General features: G+C 47.4%; 1 protein-coding gene across 1 annotated transcript; it reads right to left on the reverse strand.

Moving 5' to 3' along the window:
* Window positions 1-1,121: 1,121 nt before the first annotated feature.
* On the reverse strand, window positions 1,122-1,887 carry LOC134433375 (olfactory receptor 14J1-like; the record flags this gene model as incomplete). Its single annotated transcript, XM_063182231.1, has 2 exons — window positions 1,122-1,139; window positions 1,426-1,887. Coding segments are annotated over 2 exons (480 nt in total), but the record flags the coding sequence as incomplete, so codon positions are not given.
* Window positions 1,888-18,250: the final 16,363 nt, after the last annotated feature.

Consider the following 18,250-nt stretch of genomic DNA (forward strand, 5'->3'; position numbering starts at 1 on the left):
GGAGCCTGCAGACAATTCCTGCAGCACTTGTAGGATGATCCTGCTGCCCAAGGGACGTTCCCATGGTGCCAAGTCAGTAACTGCAATGGGGAGTGGGGCCAGAGAGGAAAGGGCAAACAGGGATTGGCTGTTTGCAGGGGAGGGAAAAGGGATGGGCAATAGGAAGAAATCTGTATGAGGGACGAGGAGAGAAAGCAAAGGTGAAGCCAAGGAAATGCTCAGGGCATTTTGGGGGTGGCTGCCAGGCAGCCCTGGCTCTGAGCAACAGCGTCTGCAGTGGGACAGGAAACTCCCAGCTGACAGGAACAAATTTCTGGCTGACTGCAGAGGCCAGGACAAAGCTGAGTGGTTTCCCTGGTGTCCCCCCAGCCCTTGCTGGCCCCAGGGGCTGATGGCATTTGTGCTCCCTCAGGTTCATGTCCCCACACCAACAGCATGGGGGTGCTTGCCCTGCTGTTTGCAATGCAAACAGGGGCTGCTGAGCCAGTGCTGCCGTGTCTGTGCCTGCAAGGATGGGGCACCTATGTGAGCTGGGGGAGAGGCCAGGGCTGCAGAGGGGGGATGTTGTTGGCAGCTCCATGAGGACACTCTGGGACGCTGCCCTGGGCTGTGCAGCACACTGGGGATGGATCAGCCCCTGTTCTGCTGCTCCTTCCCGTCTGCCCGAGGGCCCTTGCAGAGCCCCAGCCATGCTGTTTGCCCCCAGCCTGCCCACGGCCAGCCTGGGGCTGCTCACGGGGCTTTTCTGTGCTGAGCATTGGCCTGGCTGTGTTCTTGAGAGAGCCTGGGCAAGGAGCCTGGAGCCCCCAGGCCCTGGGCTGAGGCGTCAGTGCTGCCCCAGCAGTGCCCATGGCCTGTCCCTGCTGCAGCCCCGGCACTGTCACCCCCAGGGCTATGCCCGGCCCCGAGAGCTCTCAGGCCCTGCAGCAACACCAGGGCCACCAGGGCAGCGGGGCAGGGCAACGGCAGCAGCACTGGCAACACCAAGTGCTGCTGCTGCTGGGCACAGCTGCTGGGCCAGCACTGATCTGCCCCCAGCTCTGCACACAGACATTGCTGCTGCAGCTCCAGAGAAGGCAGCAAAAGGGGAATCTCCCTTGAAAATTTTGCTGGGAGATCCCTTATTTCATTTGAAGCCACTGAGAACACAGGTCCCGTTGACACAGTCTGGGGCCACAGGGAAGGTGGAGAGAAAAAAAACTAGAAATGGCAGAAACAGTGGCCTTGGTTTAGGGAGAATATTAAAAAATTAAAGCAGACGGGAAAATAACCAATCCAACAAATGTGCCAAATATGACTTTTATTACAAGAGATACGCACAAATTTGCAACCAGTTTAATGTTTTCTAAATTTTCCAGTCATCAGTCTCCACACTGCAGCCTTGAGCTCCCGGTTCCTCAGGCTGTAGATGAGGGGGTTCAGGGCTGGAGGCACCACCGAGTACAGAACTGAGAGGGCCAGATCCAGGGATGGGGAGGAGATGGAGGAGGGCTTCAAGTAGGCAAATGTGCCAGTGCTGAGAAACAGAGAGACCACGACCAGGTGAGGGAGGCAGGTGGAAAAGGCTTTGTGCTGTCCCTGCTCAGATGGGATCCTCAGCACGGCCCTGAAGATCTGCACATAGGAGAAAACCATGAACACAAAACAGCCAAAACTTAAACACACACCAACAGCAAGAAGTCCCAGTTCCCTGAGGTTTGAGTGTGAGCAGGAGAGCTTGAGGATCTGTGGGATTTCACAGAAGAACTGGCCCAGGGCATTGCCATGGCACAGGGGCAGGGAAAATGTATTGGCCATGTGCAGCAGTGAATAGAGAAAGCCACTGGCCCAGGCAGCTGCTGCCATGTGGGCACAAGCTCTGCTGCCCAGGAGGGTCCCATAGTGCAGGGGTTTGCAGATGGACACGTAGCGGTCGTAGCACATGATGGTCAGGAGGAAATACTCTGCTCCAATGAAGAACAGAAAGAAAAAGAGCTGTGCAGCACATCCAGTGTAGGAGATGTCCCTGGTGTCCCAGAGGGAATTGTGCATGGCTTTGGGGACAGTGGTGCAGATGGAGCCCAGGTCAGTGAGGGCCAGGTTGAGCAGGAAGAAGAACATGGGCGTGTGCAGGTGGTGGCCGCAGGCTACGGCGCTGATGATGAGGCCATTGGCCAGGAGGGCAGCCAGGGAGATGCCCAGCAAGAGGCAGAAGTGCAGGAGCTGCAGCTGCCGCGTGTCTGCCAATGCCAGCAGGAGGAAGTGCCTGATGGAGCTGCTGTTGGACATTTGCTGTGCCTTGGCATTGGGATCTGTAAGAAAAGTAATCATGGAATACTTGGGTTTAGAGAGGACTTAAAATATCCTAGCATAGCCTGGGGGAACTTTCCCCCCTCTGCCTGCCCAGGGCTCTGCTGCCTGGAGCTGTCCCTTCCAGCAGCTGCTTCACTGTGCCCAGGGCTGGGCCCTGCCAGTGCTGCCAGAGCCCAGCCCAGCCCTGGGGGCTCAGCTCTGCCCTGCAGACCCCTCCCAGCTCTGGCATTGCCAAGGGGCAGGTCTGGCTCTGCAGGCTCTGATGGCAAAGTAATATCAACCCTGAGGAGGCTGGAAAAGGAACACTGATGCTGCCTGTGAGGGGGCCTCTGCTGATCTTTGTAACAGCCCAGTTTATTCACATCTAAGAGAATTTTTTTTGTTTATTTTTCTCAGCCTTAACAGAGAGATGAATATCTGTGGGCTGTTTCTCACCCAGGCAACCCAGAGCATTAGATTCAAAAAGCAGGTTTTCCCCTTTATGCAACCCCTGCCTTGCTCTGCTCCCTGTATAATCTACTTGGAAATGTCATGCAGTTAAATGCCATGCTGGGAGCAGTCCTGAACAATGCAGCATCATCACCCCACACAAGGAGAACGCTTCCAAGCCTGACCAGCTGTCTCCTCCCACCCAGATCTTGTCCCCCCATGCTGGGAGCAGCTGCCAGGGCTGGCTGAGAGCTGTTCCTGGCAGGCAGCAGAGTCCCTGCCCCAGCACAGCGCCCTGGGCTGCAGGACCCTGCTCTGCAGGACCTGGGCACCCCTGGATGCTCTGCACAAGAGACAATCAGAGAATGTACTCACAGGGTCTGCAGGCATTGGGATGTTCCAGCTCGATGTTCCAGCTTTAGGAGATCATTCCAGGAGCTGCAGCTGCATTGTCCTGCAGCCAGAGGTTCCTGTGCCAAGGGCTTGCTGTGATTGTGCCCCAGGCACTTCTCAGCACCTTCCCAGCCCTGACTGATTGAAGCTCTCCGTGGCTCTGTGCTGTGCCTGGGGTGGCTGCAGGCAGTGCCCTAGCCCATCTGGGCTGGCAGAAGAGCTGCTCATCAAGAGAAATGTGCTTTTGAAGCTCTTCTTCATTACCAGGAGCTGCCTTTGTGCCATGAGCCCAGCCCAGCTCAGCAGCACAGACACAGCACCAGGACTTTAATGAGCCTCTGGAGCTTCGTGCTGAGGCCCTGACCATCAGTCCCTGAGAGGGAGCTGAATAAACCTCTCCAGAACTCCCAAGTCAGAATCCAACTCCAAAGTTTCTTGGACATTTAATGGGTCCCACTGAAGAGCACAAATGAGAAAGTGTCCCCAGGCCCCAGGCAGAGCAGAGAACTGGAGGCAGTGATGACAGTTGGGGACAAAGAGAAGCCAAGTCTTGGTGCACTGGGGCACAGCAGTAGGGTCTGTGCCACCAAGGGCTGTGAGGAGACACCTTGTGCTGAGGCCCTGGGGCCTCCTGGCACAGCCTCAGCCAGGCTAGGCACTGTCAGCCCCTTGTCCTGTCCTCAGCATCCCCCCCTAGCCCACATCCCAGTGGCCTCAAGGATCTGCTGGAAGGAGTCCCTGGGGAGCCTTGCTCAGGAATGGCCCTGGGGAATCCTTAATGCTCCCTGCAGGGACTGCAGGTTTTTGAAAGGACTTTTGGTTTGGCTTTTGCCTTGGAGTCTCTGAGAGCTTTGTGCAATCATGGCCTCCAATTATCTGCAGTAATTATTCCCTGGAGAGGCTTTGTCAGTAACAACACTCAGTGGGGCTCATTAATACTACAGGGTACTTTAGTTATTTTAAGGTACTTGGTGTTTCCCTTTTGATACACACTGTGCCAGAGGTTTTTGAATCATGGCCCCAGTTATCTCCTTTAATGAGTCCCTGGGGAGCTTTGTACTGACATTCAGTGGGGCTCATTAATGCCTTGAGATACTCAAGGTTTTTAAGGTACTTTATGGATTTAAGAATACTTTTAGGAACTTTTAAGGAATTTCCTTCCAAAATTGAGTGTCTGAGAGGTTTTTGTGCCTTCCGGACCTCCAGTTCTCTCCTCCAAGGAGTCCATGAGGAGCCTGTGTTGGGTATCTTCCCTCTTTCTGTTTTACAACAAAGACAAAACTGAAAGAATTTTGTAAGACTTTCTAAAAGCATCTAAACAAACATGAGACAATTAGCAATACAACAACAACTAGGAAAATTAAATGTCCTGTTTTAGATAGATATCATCCAAGCCTTTTATCCCTTGGATTGGAAGAGTTTATTGAACCAGTCTTTGTTTTCCACTTGAAGCTTCTTGAACTCTTCATTCAGTACTTGAATGCTCTTGTGGATTGACTCTCTGTGGCTGGAGAGGTTCATGCAAAACATGCCCTCAGAGTCTACACAGCCATGCCCCTGTGCCCAGAGTTAAAACTCTATCGCTGTTTTGCAAGGTGGCATGTCTGATGGACTCTATGTCTGAGAGCAGGCCCCTCAGTGTGAGGGAGGTAGCATTGGTTTGCTTACTTAACAGGCACCCAAGATGGTGTAATTGTCCTAAAGCTTTAGCTGCAGCCACCCAAGCTAGTCCAAATTGGGGGTGCTACCATCCAATACCTGGATTAAAGCTTGCAAAGCCATCTCTTTGATATCATCCAATACTTCTCTGAGGATACCTGCTGCTTGATCATCTGGTAGGCTGTGTTGTCCTTCTCCAGCTAGATGGTTGATTGTCAATTCCGCCTTTGCCTCATTATTAGCATACTCATTGCTATTAGCATAATAAACATTTCCATCCCTCTTCCCACAGGGTGTATTTTGTAAATGACAACAACATAATATATTTTAAATCATAGGTGCCAGAATTTTGAAGCATGCTCGGGGTTCACATCGGTGACCTGAGCCATACGTGCTGCTGGAGCCTGGAAAGCTTCATGAGCGCTCACGAAAGAGGTATGAAAAGGCAAGCAGCATATAAGTTATCTGCCGCGTATGTAGAATGGTGAGGGATAAAGGGGATAGAATTTTTATTAGCCTACGGATACGCTGAAGAAACTTTCCTTAACCCACATGAACTTTCAGAATGGAGAAAATCTGGGGATATACTGTGGGAAGCAGTGTTAGAAGATGATAAGTCAGCAAAGAAACCGAGCAAGCCATGGCGGGTGATATACAATACACTTCAGCATGTCTCTGAGTGCACAGCAGCAGCTGCGGCTCGGGACGCCTGCGAGGCTGTGCCGCTCCGAACTCGGCATGGGCGCTCCGCCATGGGGAGCAGCCGCGGCGAGCGGCCGCCTGAAATGCTGTGCTGTAGCGGCGGCAGCGGCGGCAGCCGCGGGGGGTTCGCCCCCTCCGACACAAGCGCCGCGGGACCGGAGCGCTTCTTCCAGCGGGAGCGCTCTCCCTCCGCCCCGCAGCCGGCAAAAGCTTCAGTGTGAGACCTAACAGCATAATAAATGTGACTCTTGTCAACAAAAGAAAGATTCCTACTGCAAGTAAGAAGCCAGTGATAATAAACAAAGGACACCAAGGACCATTACGGTCAAGACGTTTTTCACCTATGTCAAAAGGATTTTTTATTTTTCCTAGCAGAGACTGTAAAAGAGACTTTAAATATCAGAAGCCCAACTAACTCAGTCAGTAGAACATTAAACTCTGAAATTATATTTTGAAAAAATTTAAAAATGTTAAAAATGTGTTAAAGTGGTTGTAGAAGTAAGATGTAATGAGTGTGTTTTTTGTATTTTTTAAACTTTGTTTAGATGTGATAAAAGTAAAAGCAAGCACTGAATTTAAAAGAATTTTTCCACAGGTATACCTTTAAAAAAAACATTTTATGTTTGAGTGCATTTAAGTATAAAAATGCTGCAGCAAATACGTGAAGAAACTTGTTTTAGTTTAGTATTTTAGAATCAGGCCTGTAAGTAAGTTATAGTAAATGCGATATTTTATTTCTATAGTAAGTATTATCCGTTGCTTAGTTTAAGTTAAATTATCTATTAAGTGCCATTAAATGTTAAATACTGTTAAGGTTGAGTTTTGTTAAATTTATCTCCTGTTAAGTTTAAGTGTTATTAATTTTAAATAAACCTAGATTCTGTTTAAATTATATTAGGTTTAAGTTATGTAGAATTTAAAGTCAGTTAAGTTTTGTTAAAGTTTTGTTAGATTTAAGTGATTTTACATGTAAGTTCTGTTGATTTAAAAATCTGTTAAGTTTAAGTAAAGATAAGTTTAAGTAATGTTAAGTTCTATTAAGTTAAAATATTTTAAGTTTAAGCATTTTATGTCTAGGTACTATTAGTTTAAGTGATGTTAGATAGATCTATACTTTTATGATAGGCGTTTATTTTTATGACTTGTGTGCGAAGTGTTGTTGTGAACATCAGAGAAACTCTAGTTAAAAAAGGACAATCAGAAGCATTTTTAAGTAGAGCCATTCCTGTTTGAAGTATATCTGCTGTTTGAGAATAGAAAGCAAACTGACCAGACAGTTGACATGGGTGAAACCTGCGCACACGTTACTCCTTTAGCTTATTTTTGTAAGTTGTATTAGCACACCTGAGTTTGGTTTGAGCCTTGTAGCACATAGAATTCTTTTTGTATCTGTTGTATAGCATATCCTATAAATAGTGACAGCCTTTTTGGTTTGTTTCCCTGGCTTAGATCCCTTGTAAGAGAGAAACCTTGCCAGCTGAGAATACTGTTTGAAATACTGTTTAGTTGTTAGAATTGCCTATTTTTGTGCTGCAAAGAGTGTGACACAGTTAGCCCATAGAATTTTGCTTTTCATAAAAAATAAAAACAGGGGAAGTGTTGGGAAATTTAGGAGGCTGGAGATTGGAAAAGTACAAAGCCGTGGTTAATTCCAAGTCCTGCACCTGTGAGATAGCATGTCCTTGGGCCTAGCTGTAGTAGGATAACAAATAGTGAAAGAGACATGAGAAAAGAGAGATGTTACCCCTAAGGAATGAGGAAGAGTTCATGGTATAGTTTAACCAATAGATTGCTTGGCTTACAGAATATTCATGAGCTTATTATTTGCTGTATAAGTGTTTGATGCTTTCTTCAATAAACTGGACCTGTGATGAACCACCTGGTGTCCTGGTCTCCTTCCCACAACAGAACCCCATAACCACATGACCGTGATGGACCTCCATAACCCCATAACCTTGATGGACCTCCATAACCACATCACCCTGATGGACCCCCATAACCACATGGCCTTGATGGACCCCCATAACCACATGGCCTTGATGGAACCCCATAACCCCATGACCTTGATGGACCCCGAGGACCTTGATGGACCCCCATGACCCAGATTGACCCCCATAACCACATAACCTTGATGGACCTCCATAATCCCATGACCCTGATGGAACTCCATAACCCCATGATCCTGCTGACCCACCATGACCTTGATGGACCCTCATGACCCTGATTGACCCCCATGACCCCATAGCCTTGATCGACCTCCATAACCCCATGACCCTGATGGACCCCCATAACCACATGGCCCTGATGGAACCCCATAACACCATGACCCTGGTTACTCCCATGATCTTGATGGACCCCCATAACCACATGTCCCTGTGCGGGATGTCCATGTGCGGGATGTCCCCGTGCAGGATGTCCCCGTGCGGGACGTCCACGTGCGGGATGTGCGGGATGTCCACGTGTGGGATGTCCATGTGCGGGATGTCCCTGTGTGGGATGTCCACGTGTGGGATGTCCATGTGCGGGATGTCCATGTGCGGGATGTCCGTGTGCGGCACAAAGCCGCCGGCCCCCCACAGGAACACCCGGGGCAGCTGGGCCACCACCAGGAGCAGCGCGTCACCCGCCAGGACGGGGGGGGGCAGGACACCGGGGACAAGCCTGGGGGAGAGGGGACACGAGTGAGGAGACCTTGGAGACCTTGGGGACCTTGGAGATGTTGGAGATGTTGGGGTGATGGGGATCTTGGGGACCTTGGGGAGCTTGGGGACACTGGGGACCTTGGAGATGTTGGAGATGTTGGAGACCTTGGGAATCTTGAGGACGTTGGGGACTTTGGGAATATGGAGGTTGTTGGGCACATTGGAGATGTTGGGGACCTTTGGGACCTTGGGGACATTGGAGGTGTTGGGGACATTGGAGATGTTGGGGTGATGGGGACATTGGAGACCTTGGGGACATTGGGATGATGGGGACCTTGGGCACACTGGAGATGTTGGGGTGATGGGACATTGCAGACATTGGAAAACACTGGGGACATTGGAGATGTTGGGGCAATGGGGACCTTGGGAACCTTGGGGACATTGGAGATGTTGGAGACCTTTGGGACCTTGGGGACACTGGGGGCACTGGGGACATCAGGTGCACTGGGGTGATGGGGCCTTGGGGACCTTGGGGACATTGGAGAACTTTGGGGACACTGGAGATGTTGGGGTGATGGGACCTTGGGGATACTGAGGACATTGGAGACCTTGGGGACATTGGAGATGCTGGGGTGATGGCACCTCGGGGACATTGGAGATGTTGGGGACCTTGAGGACCTTGGGAGTATGGAGGACACTGGGGACACTGGGGATGTTGGAGCAATGGGGACCTTGAGGACCCTGGGGACATTGGGATGATGGGGACCTTGGGGACACTGGAGATGTTTGGGACCTTGGAGACCTTGGGGATCTTGTGAATATGGAGGGTGTTTGGGCCGTTGGGGACATTGGGGACCTTGGAGATGTTGGGGTGATGGGACCTTGGGGACATTGGAGATGTTGGGGTGATGGGACATTGGGGACATTGGAGATGTTGGGGTGATGGGACACTGGGGACATTGGACATGTTGGGGTGATGGGGACCTTGGGGACATTGGAAAACCTGGGGGACATTGGAGATGTTTGGACATTGGGGACCCTGGAGATGTTGGGGTGATGGGACACTGGGGACATTGGAGATGTTTGGACATTGGGGACATTGGGGACCCTGGAGATATTGGGGTGATGGCACCTTGGGGACATTGGGGACCTTGGGGAAATTGGAGATGCTGGGGTGATGGGACCTTGGGGACATCTGGGGACATTGGAGACCTTGGGGACCTTGGGGACATCTGAGGAGGCCTCGGGGCCATCGTTCTCCCCGAGGCCACTTTGGTGTCCCTCAGCCCATCCTGGTGTCCCCAAGGCCGTTCCTGGGCTGGCATTGTCACCCTTGGTGTCCCCAAGGCCGTTCCTGGGCTGGCATTGTCACCCTCGGTGTCCTCGGGCTCCATCTTGATGTCCCTCACCCATTGTCACCATTTCCACCCAAATTTCACCTTTTTTAGCCCAATTTTCACCATTTTTCACCATTTTTAACCCAATTTTCACCATTTCCCACACCAATTTTCACCATTTTAACCAAATTTTCACCATTTTAACCCAATTTTCACCCATTTTCACCATTTTTAACCCAAATTTCACCATTTTAACCATTTCCCACACCATTTTTCACCATTTCCCCCAATGTTTTCACCATTTTTAACCCATTTTCACCATTTTAACCAATTTTCACCATTTTAACCCAATTTTCACCATTTGCCCCAAATTTTCACCATTTTTAAGCCATTTTCCACCATTTCCACCCCATTTTCCCCATTTTAAACCCATTTTCCACCATTTCCCACCCCAATTTTCACCATTTTTAACACAATTTTCACCATTTCCCCCCCCATTTTCACCATTTCCGCCCATTTTTCACCATTTTAACCCATTTTCACCATTTCCACCCAATTTTCCCCATTTCCACCCCAATTTTCACCATTTTTAACCAAATTTTCACCATTTTAAACCCATTTTCCACCATTTCCCCAATATTTTCACCACTTCCCACCCATTTTTCCCCATTTTATCACTATTTTTCCATTTTCTCAATTTTTCCGATTTTTCCCTCCTTTCCCCTCCCTTTTTCCCCCATTTTCCCCCTATTTTTTTTCTCATTTCCCCCTATTTTTTCCCGTTACCCCAATTTTTCCATTTTACCCCCGATTTTCCCTGTTTTCCCCCATTTTTCCCTGTTTTCCCCCCAATTTCCCCATTTTTCTGCAGTTCTTTCCATTTCTTCACCATTTTTCCCAATTTCCCTCCATTTTCCCCATTTTTCCCTGGGTTTCTCCTATTTTTTCCCCATTTTTCCCACATTTTTTCCTGTTTTTTCCTCCCATTTTTCCCCATTTTTCCCTGTTTTTTCCTATTTTTTCCCATTTCCCCCACATTTTTTCCTATTTTTCCCCATTTCCACCCCATTTTTCCCACATTTTTTCCTGTTTTTTCCTCCCATTTCCCCCCCTTTTCCCCACATTTTTTTCCTATTTTTCCCCACATTTTTCCCCATTTCCCTCCGTTTTTTTCCTATTTTTTCCCCACTTTTCTCTGGGTTTTTTCCTAATTTTTCCCCATTTCCCCCCCATTTTTCCCATATTTTTTAAATTTTTTTTCCACATTTTTTCCTATTTTTCCCCCACTTTTCCCGCATTTTTTTTTTTCCTGTTTATTCCTCCCATTTCCCCCCCATTTTTACCTGGTTTTTTCCTTTTTTTTTTTTTTCCCATTTTCCCCCATTTTCCCTGTTTTTTTCCTATTTTTCCCCATTTTCCCCACGTTTTTTCCTGTTTTATTCCCCCATTTTCCCCTGATATTTTCCTATTTTTCCCCATTTCCCCCCCATATTTCCCACATTTTTTCCTGGTTTTTCCCCATTTCCCCCCCATTTTCCCCTGGATTTTTTCCTATTTTTTCCCCCATTTTTCCCACATTTTTCCACCCATTTTTCCCTGTTTTTTTCCCTGTTTTTTTTCCCCATTCCCCCCATTTTCCCCCCATTTTCCTGTTTTTTCCTCCCATTTTCCACCCATTTTTCTCTCTTTTTTCCTATTTTTTCCCCATTTCCCCCCATTTTTCCCACATTTTTTCCTATTTTCCCCCACTTTTCCCGCCTTTTTTCCTGTTTTTTCCTCCCATTTTCCCCCCATTTTTTCCTGGTTTTTTCCTTTTTTTTCCCCATTTCCCTCCATTTTTCCCTGGTTTTTTCCTATTTTTCCCCATTTCCCCCCTATTTTTCCCACATTTTTCCCTGGTTTTTTCCCCTATTTTTTTCCCTATTTTTCCCACATTTTGTCCACCCATTTTCCCCTGTTTTTTCCCCATTTCCCCCCATTTTCCCTATTTTTTCCCCATTTTCCCTGTTTTTTTCCTATTTTTTCCCACATATTTCCCACATTTTTTCCTCACATTTTCCCCCCTTTTTTCCCTGTTTTTTCCTATTTTTTCCCCGTTTTTCCTTTGTTTTACCCCATTTTTTTCCTTTTTTCCCCACATTTTTTTTTTTTTGTTTTTTCCTGGTTTTTTTCCCCCAATTTTTAAATTTTTCCAGTTTTCCCAATTTCTCCATTTCCCCCCCCAATTTCTCTCCCCGTTGACCACGCTCTGAGCCAGAACCTCCCCCTCATTTTCCCTTTGTTTTCCCTCATTTTTTCCATTTTTTCCCGATTTTCTCTTTTTTTCCCATTTTTTTCAATTCTTTCCCCATTTTTCCCAATTTCCCCGCAGCTCTGGGGACACAAAATGGGGACTAAAATTGGAAAATTTGGTTTAAAATGGGGGGGAAAGCAGGAAATTTGGTCCAAAATGGGAAAATTTGGTTAAAAATGGGGAAATTTGGTTAAAAATGGGAAAAAATGGGAAAATTTGGGATTTTTGAGAGCCTGGAACGGCCACAGCTCTGGGGACACAAAATGGGGACAAAAATGGGAAAATTTGGGGAAGTTTGGGATTTTTGAGAGACTGGAATGGCCGCAGCTCCTGGGACAGAAAATGGGGACAAAAATGGGAAAATTTGGTTAAAAATGGGAAATTTGGGATTTTAGGGAGGCTGGAACGGGCACAGCTCTGGGGACACAAAATGGGGGGAAAATGGGAAAATTTGGAGTTTTTCATCCAAAAATTTGGGTAAAAAAGGGAAAATTTGGGGAAAATTTGAGAAAAATTTGGGATTCTTTAGAGTCTGGAACGGCCGCAGCTCTGGGGACACAAAATAGGGGAAAAAACCAGAAAATTTGGTTAAAAATGGGGGGGGGGAAATTGAAAATTTAGTTAAAATGGGGAAATTTGGGGCAATTTGGGGAAATTTGGGGAAAATTTGGGATTTTTGAGAGTCTGGAATGGCCGCAGGTCTTGGGACACAAAATGGAGACAAAAATGGGCAAATTTGGGGAAATTTGGGGAAATTTGGGGAAATTTGGGATTTTTGAGAGTCCGGAACGGCCGCAGCTCGTGGGACACAAAATGGGGGAAAAATCAGAAAATTTGGGGACACTCCCAGCCCCTCCCAGTCCCATTTTCCCCTCTAAAATCCCCATTTTTAACCCTAAAATCCCCGGATTTTTCCTCCCAGTACAAACCAGTACAAACCAGTACAAACCACTCCCATTTTCCCCTCTAAACCCCCAATTTTTAACCCTTAAATCCCAATTTTTCCCTCGAAAATCCCCATTTTTAACCCTAAAATGCCTAAATTTTAACCCCAAAATCCCCGGATTTTTTCCCTCCTAGTCCCTCCCAGTATAACCCAGTCCCGTTTTCCCCTCTAAGGCCCCGATTATTAACCCTTAAATCTCCATTATTAACCCTAAAATCCCCAATTTTTAACCCTAAAATGCCCGGATTTTCTCCCCCCAGTCCCTCCCACTCCCCCCCAGTACAAACCAGTATAAACCAGTCCCCTCCCAGTCCCATTTTTCCCCCTAAAATCCCCATTTTAACCCTTCAATCCCCATTTTAACCCTTCAATCCCAGGATTCCCCCCCCCCCCCAGTACAAACCAGTATAACCCAGTCCCCTCCCAGTAACTCCCAGTCCAAACCAGTCCCATTTTAAACCCCTAAATCCACGTTATTAACCCTAAAAAAAAACCCCGCCATTTTTAACCCTTAAATTCCCACTTTTAACCCTTAAATTCCCGGTTTTTTTTCCCCAAAGTCCCCGGAATTTTCCCCCCAGTCCCTCCCAGTCCATCCCAGTTTGTCCCAGTCCCTCCCAGTATAAACCAGTATAACCCAGTCCCGTTTTCCCCTCTAAGGCCCCAATTATTACCCCAAAATCCCCATTGTAACCCTAAAATCCCCACTCTTAACCCTTAAATTCCCGGGTTTTTTTTTCCAAAAATCCCCGGATTTTTCCCCCCAGTCCCTCCCAGTCCCTCCCAGTCCCTCCCAGTCCATCCCAGTTTGTCCCAGTATAACCCAGTCCCCTCCCAGGCCCATTTTCCCCTCTAAAACCCCAATTTTTAACCCTTAAATCCCAATTTTCCCCTCGAAAATCCCCAATTTTTAACCCTAAAATCCCCAAATTTTAACCCCAAAATCCCCGGATTTTTTCCCTCCTAGTCCCTCCCAGTATAACCCAGTCCCGTTCTCCCCTCTAAGGCCCCGATTATTAACCCTTAAATCTCCATTATTAACCCAAAAATCCCCAATTTTTAACCCTAAAATGCCCGGATTTTCTCCTCCCAGTTCCTCCCAGTTTGTCCCTGGATAAACCAGTATATCTCAGTCCCCTCCCAGTCCCATTTTTCCCCTAAAAATCCCCATTTTAACCCTTCAATCCCCATTTTTATCCCTTCAATCCCCGGATTTCCCCCCCCCCAGTACAAACCAGTATAAACCAGTCCCTCCCAGTCCCTCCCAGTCCAAACCAGTCCAACTTTTAACCCCTAAATCCACGTTATTAACCCTGAAAAAAAAAATCGCCATTTTTAACCCTTAAATTCCCACTTTTAACCCTTAAATTCCCGGTTTTTTTTCCCAAAAGTCCCCAGAATTTTCCCCCCAGTCCCTCCCAGTCCATCCCAGTTTGTCCCAGTTTGTCCCAGTTTGTCTCAGTCCCGCCCAGTATAAACAAGTATAACCCAGTCCCGTTTTCCCCTTTATCACCCTGATTTTTAACCCTTCAATCTCCATTATTAACCCTTAAATCCCCATTTTTACCCCATAAATCCCCGGATTTTTTCCCTTTAGTCCCTCCCAGTCCCCCCCAGTCCATCCCAGTATAACCCAGTCCCATTTTAACCCTTCAATCCCCATTTTTAACCCTTCAATCCCCATTTTTAATCCTAAAATCCCCACTTTTTGACCTAAAAACACTAAATTTTCACCTCCCAGTCCCTCCCAGTATAACCCAGTCCCATTTTCCCCCTAAATTCCCCATTTTTAACCCCAACATCCCCGGATTTTTTCCCTTTAGTCCCTCCCAGTCCCTCCCAGTCCATCCCAGTTCAAACCAGTTTGTCCCAGTATAACCCAGTCCTCTCCCAGTCCCATTTTCCCCTCTAAAATCCCCATTTTTCCCCCCTCAAATCCCCAATTTTTGACCCAAAACCACCAGATTTTCACCTCCCAGTCCCTCCCAGTCCATCCCACTTTGTCCCAGTCCGTCCCAGTCCCCACGCCTGCGCACTGGAGCCGCGGGGGGCGGGGCCTTGACAGGGGCACGCCCATCTGGGGGAGGGGCCCTGGGGGGGGAGGGGCCTTGGGGGGGGAGGGGCCCTGGGGGGGGAGGGGCCGGGGGGGGGGAGGGGCTCTGGGGGGGGGAGGGGCGGGAGCGGCCCCAGGGCTGAGCCCGCTCAGGGCACTGTCCCAAAATGGGGACAAATGGCACCAAATGGCACCAAATGGCACCAAAGGGGAGCCGGGGGGTGCCAGGGGTGCCAGGTGTCCCTGCGTGGCACCAGAGTGGCACCAAAGTGGCACTAAAGGGACAAAAAGTGGCACCAAAGTGACAAAAATGGCGCCAGAGTGGCACCAAATGGCATCAAAGTGACAAAAAATGGCACCAGATGGCATCAGGTGGCACCAAAGTGGCACCAAAGTGACAAAAAATGGCATCAAAGTGGCACCAGCGGCATCAAAGGGACATCAGATGGCATCCAGGTGGCACCAGGTGGCACTGAATGGCACAAAGTGGCACTAAAGGGACATCAGGTGGCACCAAATGGCACCAGAGTGGCACCAAGTGGCACCAAAGTAGCACCAGATGGCACCAAATGGCACCAAATGGCACTAAGGTGGCACTAAAGGGACATGAAGTGGCACCAAAGTGGCACCAAATGGCACCGAGTGGCATTAGAGTGGCACCACGTGGCACTAAAGTGACATCAAATGGCACCAAATGTCACCCAGGTGGCACCAAAGGCACAAAGAGTGGCACCAGGGTGACACCGATGGGCCACAAAGTGGCACCAACCCCCCCAATGTCCCCAAAGTGTCCCCAAAGTGTCACCAAAGTGTCCCCAATATCCCCAATGTCCCCCCAATGTCCCCCCAATGTCCCCAAATGTCCCCAAATGTCTCAAAATGGCCCCCAAATTTTAGGGACAATTTTGGGGACAATTTGGGGACATTTTCAGGATATTTGGGGACATTTTTGGGACAATTTTGGAGCAGAATTTGGGGACAATTTGGGGACAATTTTGGGGAAAATTCTTGGTTATTTTGGGAGTTTGGGGTCAATTTTCAGAATATTTGGGGCCATTCTGGGATATTTTGAGACAAACTTGGGGCATTTGGGGGCATTTTGAGGGAATTTGGGGCCAATTCTGGCACTTTTGGGGTCAATTTTGGGCATTTTGGGGTAAAATTTAGGGGGAATTTGGGACATTTTAGGGACAATTATGGGACAAACTTGGGGCAAACTTGGGGCGCTTTGGAGCAAAATTTGGGGACAAATTGGGGAAATTTTGGGACAATTTGGGGACAATTATGGGAAAATTTGGGGTCAAGTTTGGGGGCATTTTGGGACATTTGGGGACAATTCAGGGTCAATTTGAGGCAATTTTGGGACAAATTTGGGTCATTTTGGGGACATTTGGGGAAATTTTGGGGACAGTTTTGGGGATTTGGGGGCATTTGGGGACAATTGAGGACATTTGAGGGGCAATTTTGGGATATTTTGGGGTCCATTGGGGACATTTTGGGGTCAATTTTGGGGAAACTTGGGGGCATTTCGGGGTCATTGCAGGAATTCGGGTGAGTTTGGGTCATTTTGGGACATTTGGGATTTTTGGGGGAATTTTGGGATTTTTGGGTTCACTCACAGCAGGGTCAGTGCCAGGAGTTCAGTTTGGGATTTTGGGGAATTTCTGGGACTTTTTGGGGTAAATCTTGGGGCTTTGGGGTCATTTGGGGACATTTTTGGGTCACTCCCTGCAGGTTCAGCATGAGGGGGGGGAATTTGGGGTGAATTTGGGAAATTTTGGGGTAAATTTTGGGGTGAATTTTCAGATATTTTTGGGGTGAATTTTGGGATGTTTTATGACATTTTTGGCGTGAATTTTTGGGTAAATTTTGGGGTTTTATGGGGTGAATTTGGGATATTTGGGGGTGAATTTGGGGGCTTTCGGGTGAATTTTGGGGTTTTTGGGTCACTCACAGCAGGGTCAGTGCTTGGAGGTGAATTTAATGTGAATTTGGGATTTTTGGGGTGAATTTTGGGGTGAATTTGGGATTTTTGGAGATAATTTTGGGGTAAATTTTGGGGTGAAATTCAGATTTTTGGAGGTAATTTTGGGGTGAATTTCAGGGTAAATTTGGGATTTTTGGGGTGAATCTTGGGGTGACTTTTTGGGGAAATTTTGAGGGCTTTGGGGATATTTTGGGGTGAATTTTGGGGTTTTAGGGGTTTTGGTTCACTCACAGCAGGTTCAGCATCGGGAGGTGAACTTGGGAATTTTGGGGTAAATCTTGGGGGTGAATGTTGGGATTTTTTGGAGATAATTTTGGAGGGAATTTGGGACTTTTTGGGGGTGATTTCAGGGTCAATTTGGGATATTTTGTGGTAACTTTGGGGGTAATTTTGGGATTTTGGGGTGGATTTTGGGGTAAAGTTGGGCCATTTTTGGGTTGGATTTTGGGGTGAATTTGGGACTTTTTGGGACATTTTGGGGTAAATTTCAGGGTGAAATTCGGATCAGGGAGCTGGAATGGGGCAAAACCTGGGGAAATTGGGGAATTTTGGATGAAAATTGAGGAAAAATTGGGAATTTGGGAGAAAATGGGAAAATTAGGGAAATTTTGAGGGAAATTTGGTGAGAAAATGGGGAATTTTGTAGGAAAATGGAAATTTGGGGATTTTGGGGAGATAAAATTGGGGATTTTTGGGGAGGAAAATTTGAGGGAAATTTGGGGCAAAATTGGGGAAATTGGGGAAAATTTTCGGGGAATTTGGGAGATTTTGGAGGAATTTGAAGGGAATCAGGGAGAAAATGGGAAATCTTGAGGAAATTTGGGGAGGAAATGAGAATTTTGGGGAAATTTAGGGGAATTTTGGGAAGAAAATGGGGAATTTGTGGGGTAAATTTGGGGGGAAATTTGGAGGATTTTGGGGGAAATTTTTGGGATTTTTGGGGGCAAAATTGGGAAAATGGAAAAAATTGGGGGAATTTGGGGGATTTTTTTTTGAAAATGAGGAATTTGAGAAATTTGAAGAAATTTGGGGGAATTTGGGGCAATTTGGAGTAAAGTGGGAAAATGGATGGATTTTGGGAAAAATTGGGGGGAAATTGGGGGAAATGGGAAAATTGGGGGAATTTTGGGCAAAAAATTGGGAGAATTTTGGGGGAATTTGGAGGGAAATGGGAAAATTGGGAGGAATTTGGGAAATTTTGGTAATTTTGGATGAATTTTGGGCAGAAATTGAGGGAAAATTGGGAGAATTTGGAGGGAAATGGGAAAAATTCAGGAATTTTGGGGAAATTTTGGGGAAAACGGAAAAATTTGGAACTTTTGGGTGGAATTTTGGGGCAAAATGGGAAAAATGGGGGAATTTTGGGGAAGAATGGGGGAAATTTGGAGGGAAAGGGGGAAAATTTATGAAGTTTAAGAAATTTGGGGGTATTTGGGGGAGAAATGGGGGAAATTTGGGGATTTTTGGGGAATTTGAGAGGGAAATTTGGGGAATTTTTTTGAATTTAAGGGAAAATG

This window comes from Melospiza melodia, unplaced genomic scaffold (assembly GCF_035770615.1).
Source record: "Melospiza melodia melodia isolate bMelMel2 unplaced genomic scaffold, bMelMel2.pri scaffold_18, whole genome shotgun sequence".
NCBI classification, from domain to species: Eukaryota; Metazoa; Chordata; class Aves; order Passeriformes; family Passerellidae; genus Melospiza; species Melospiza melodia.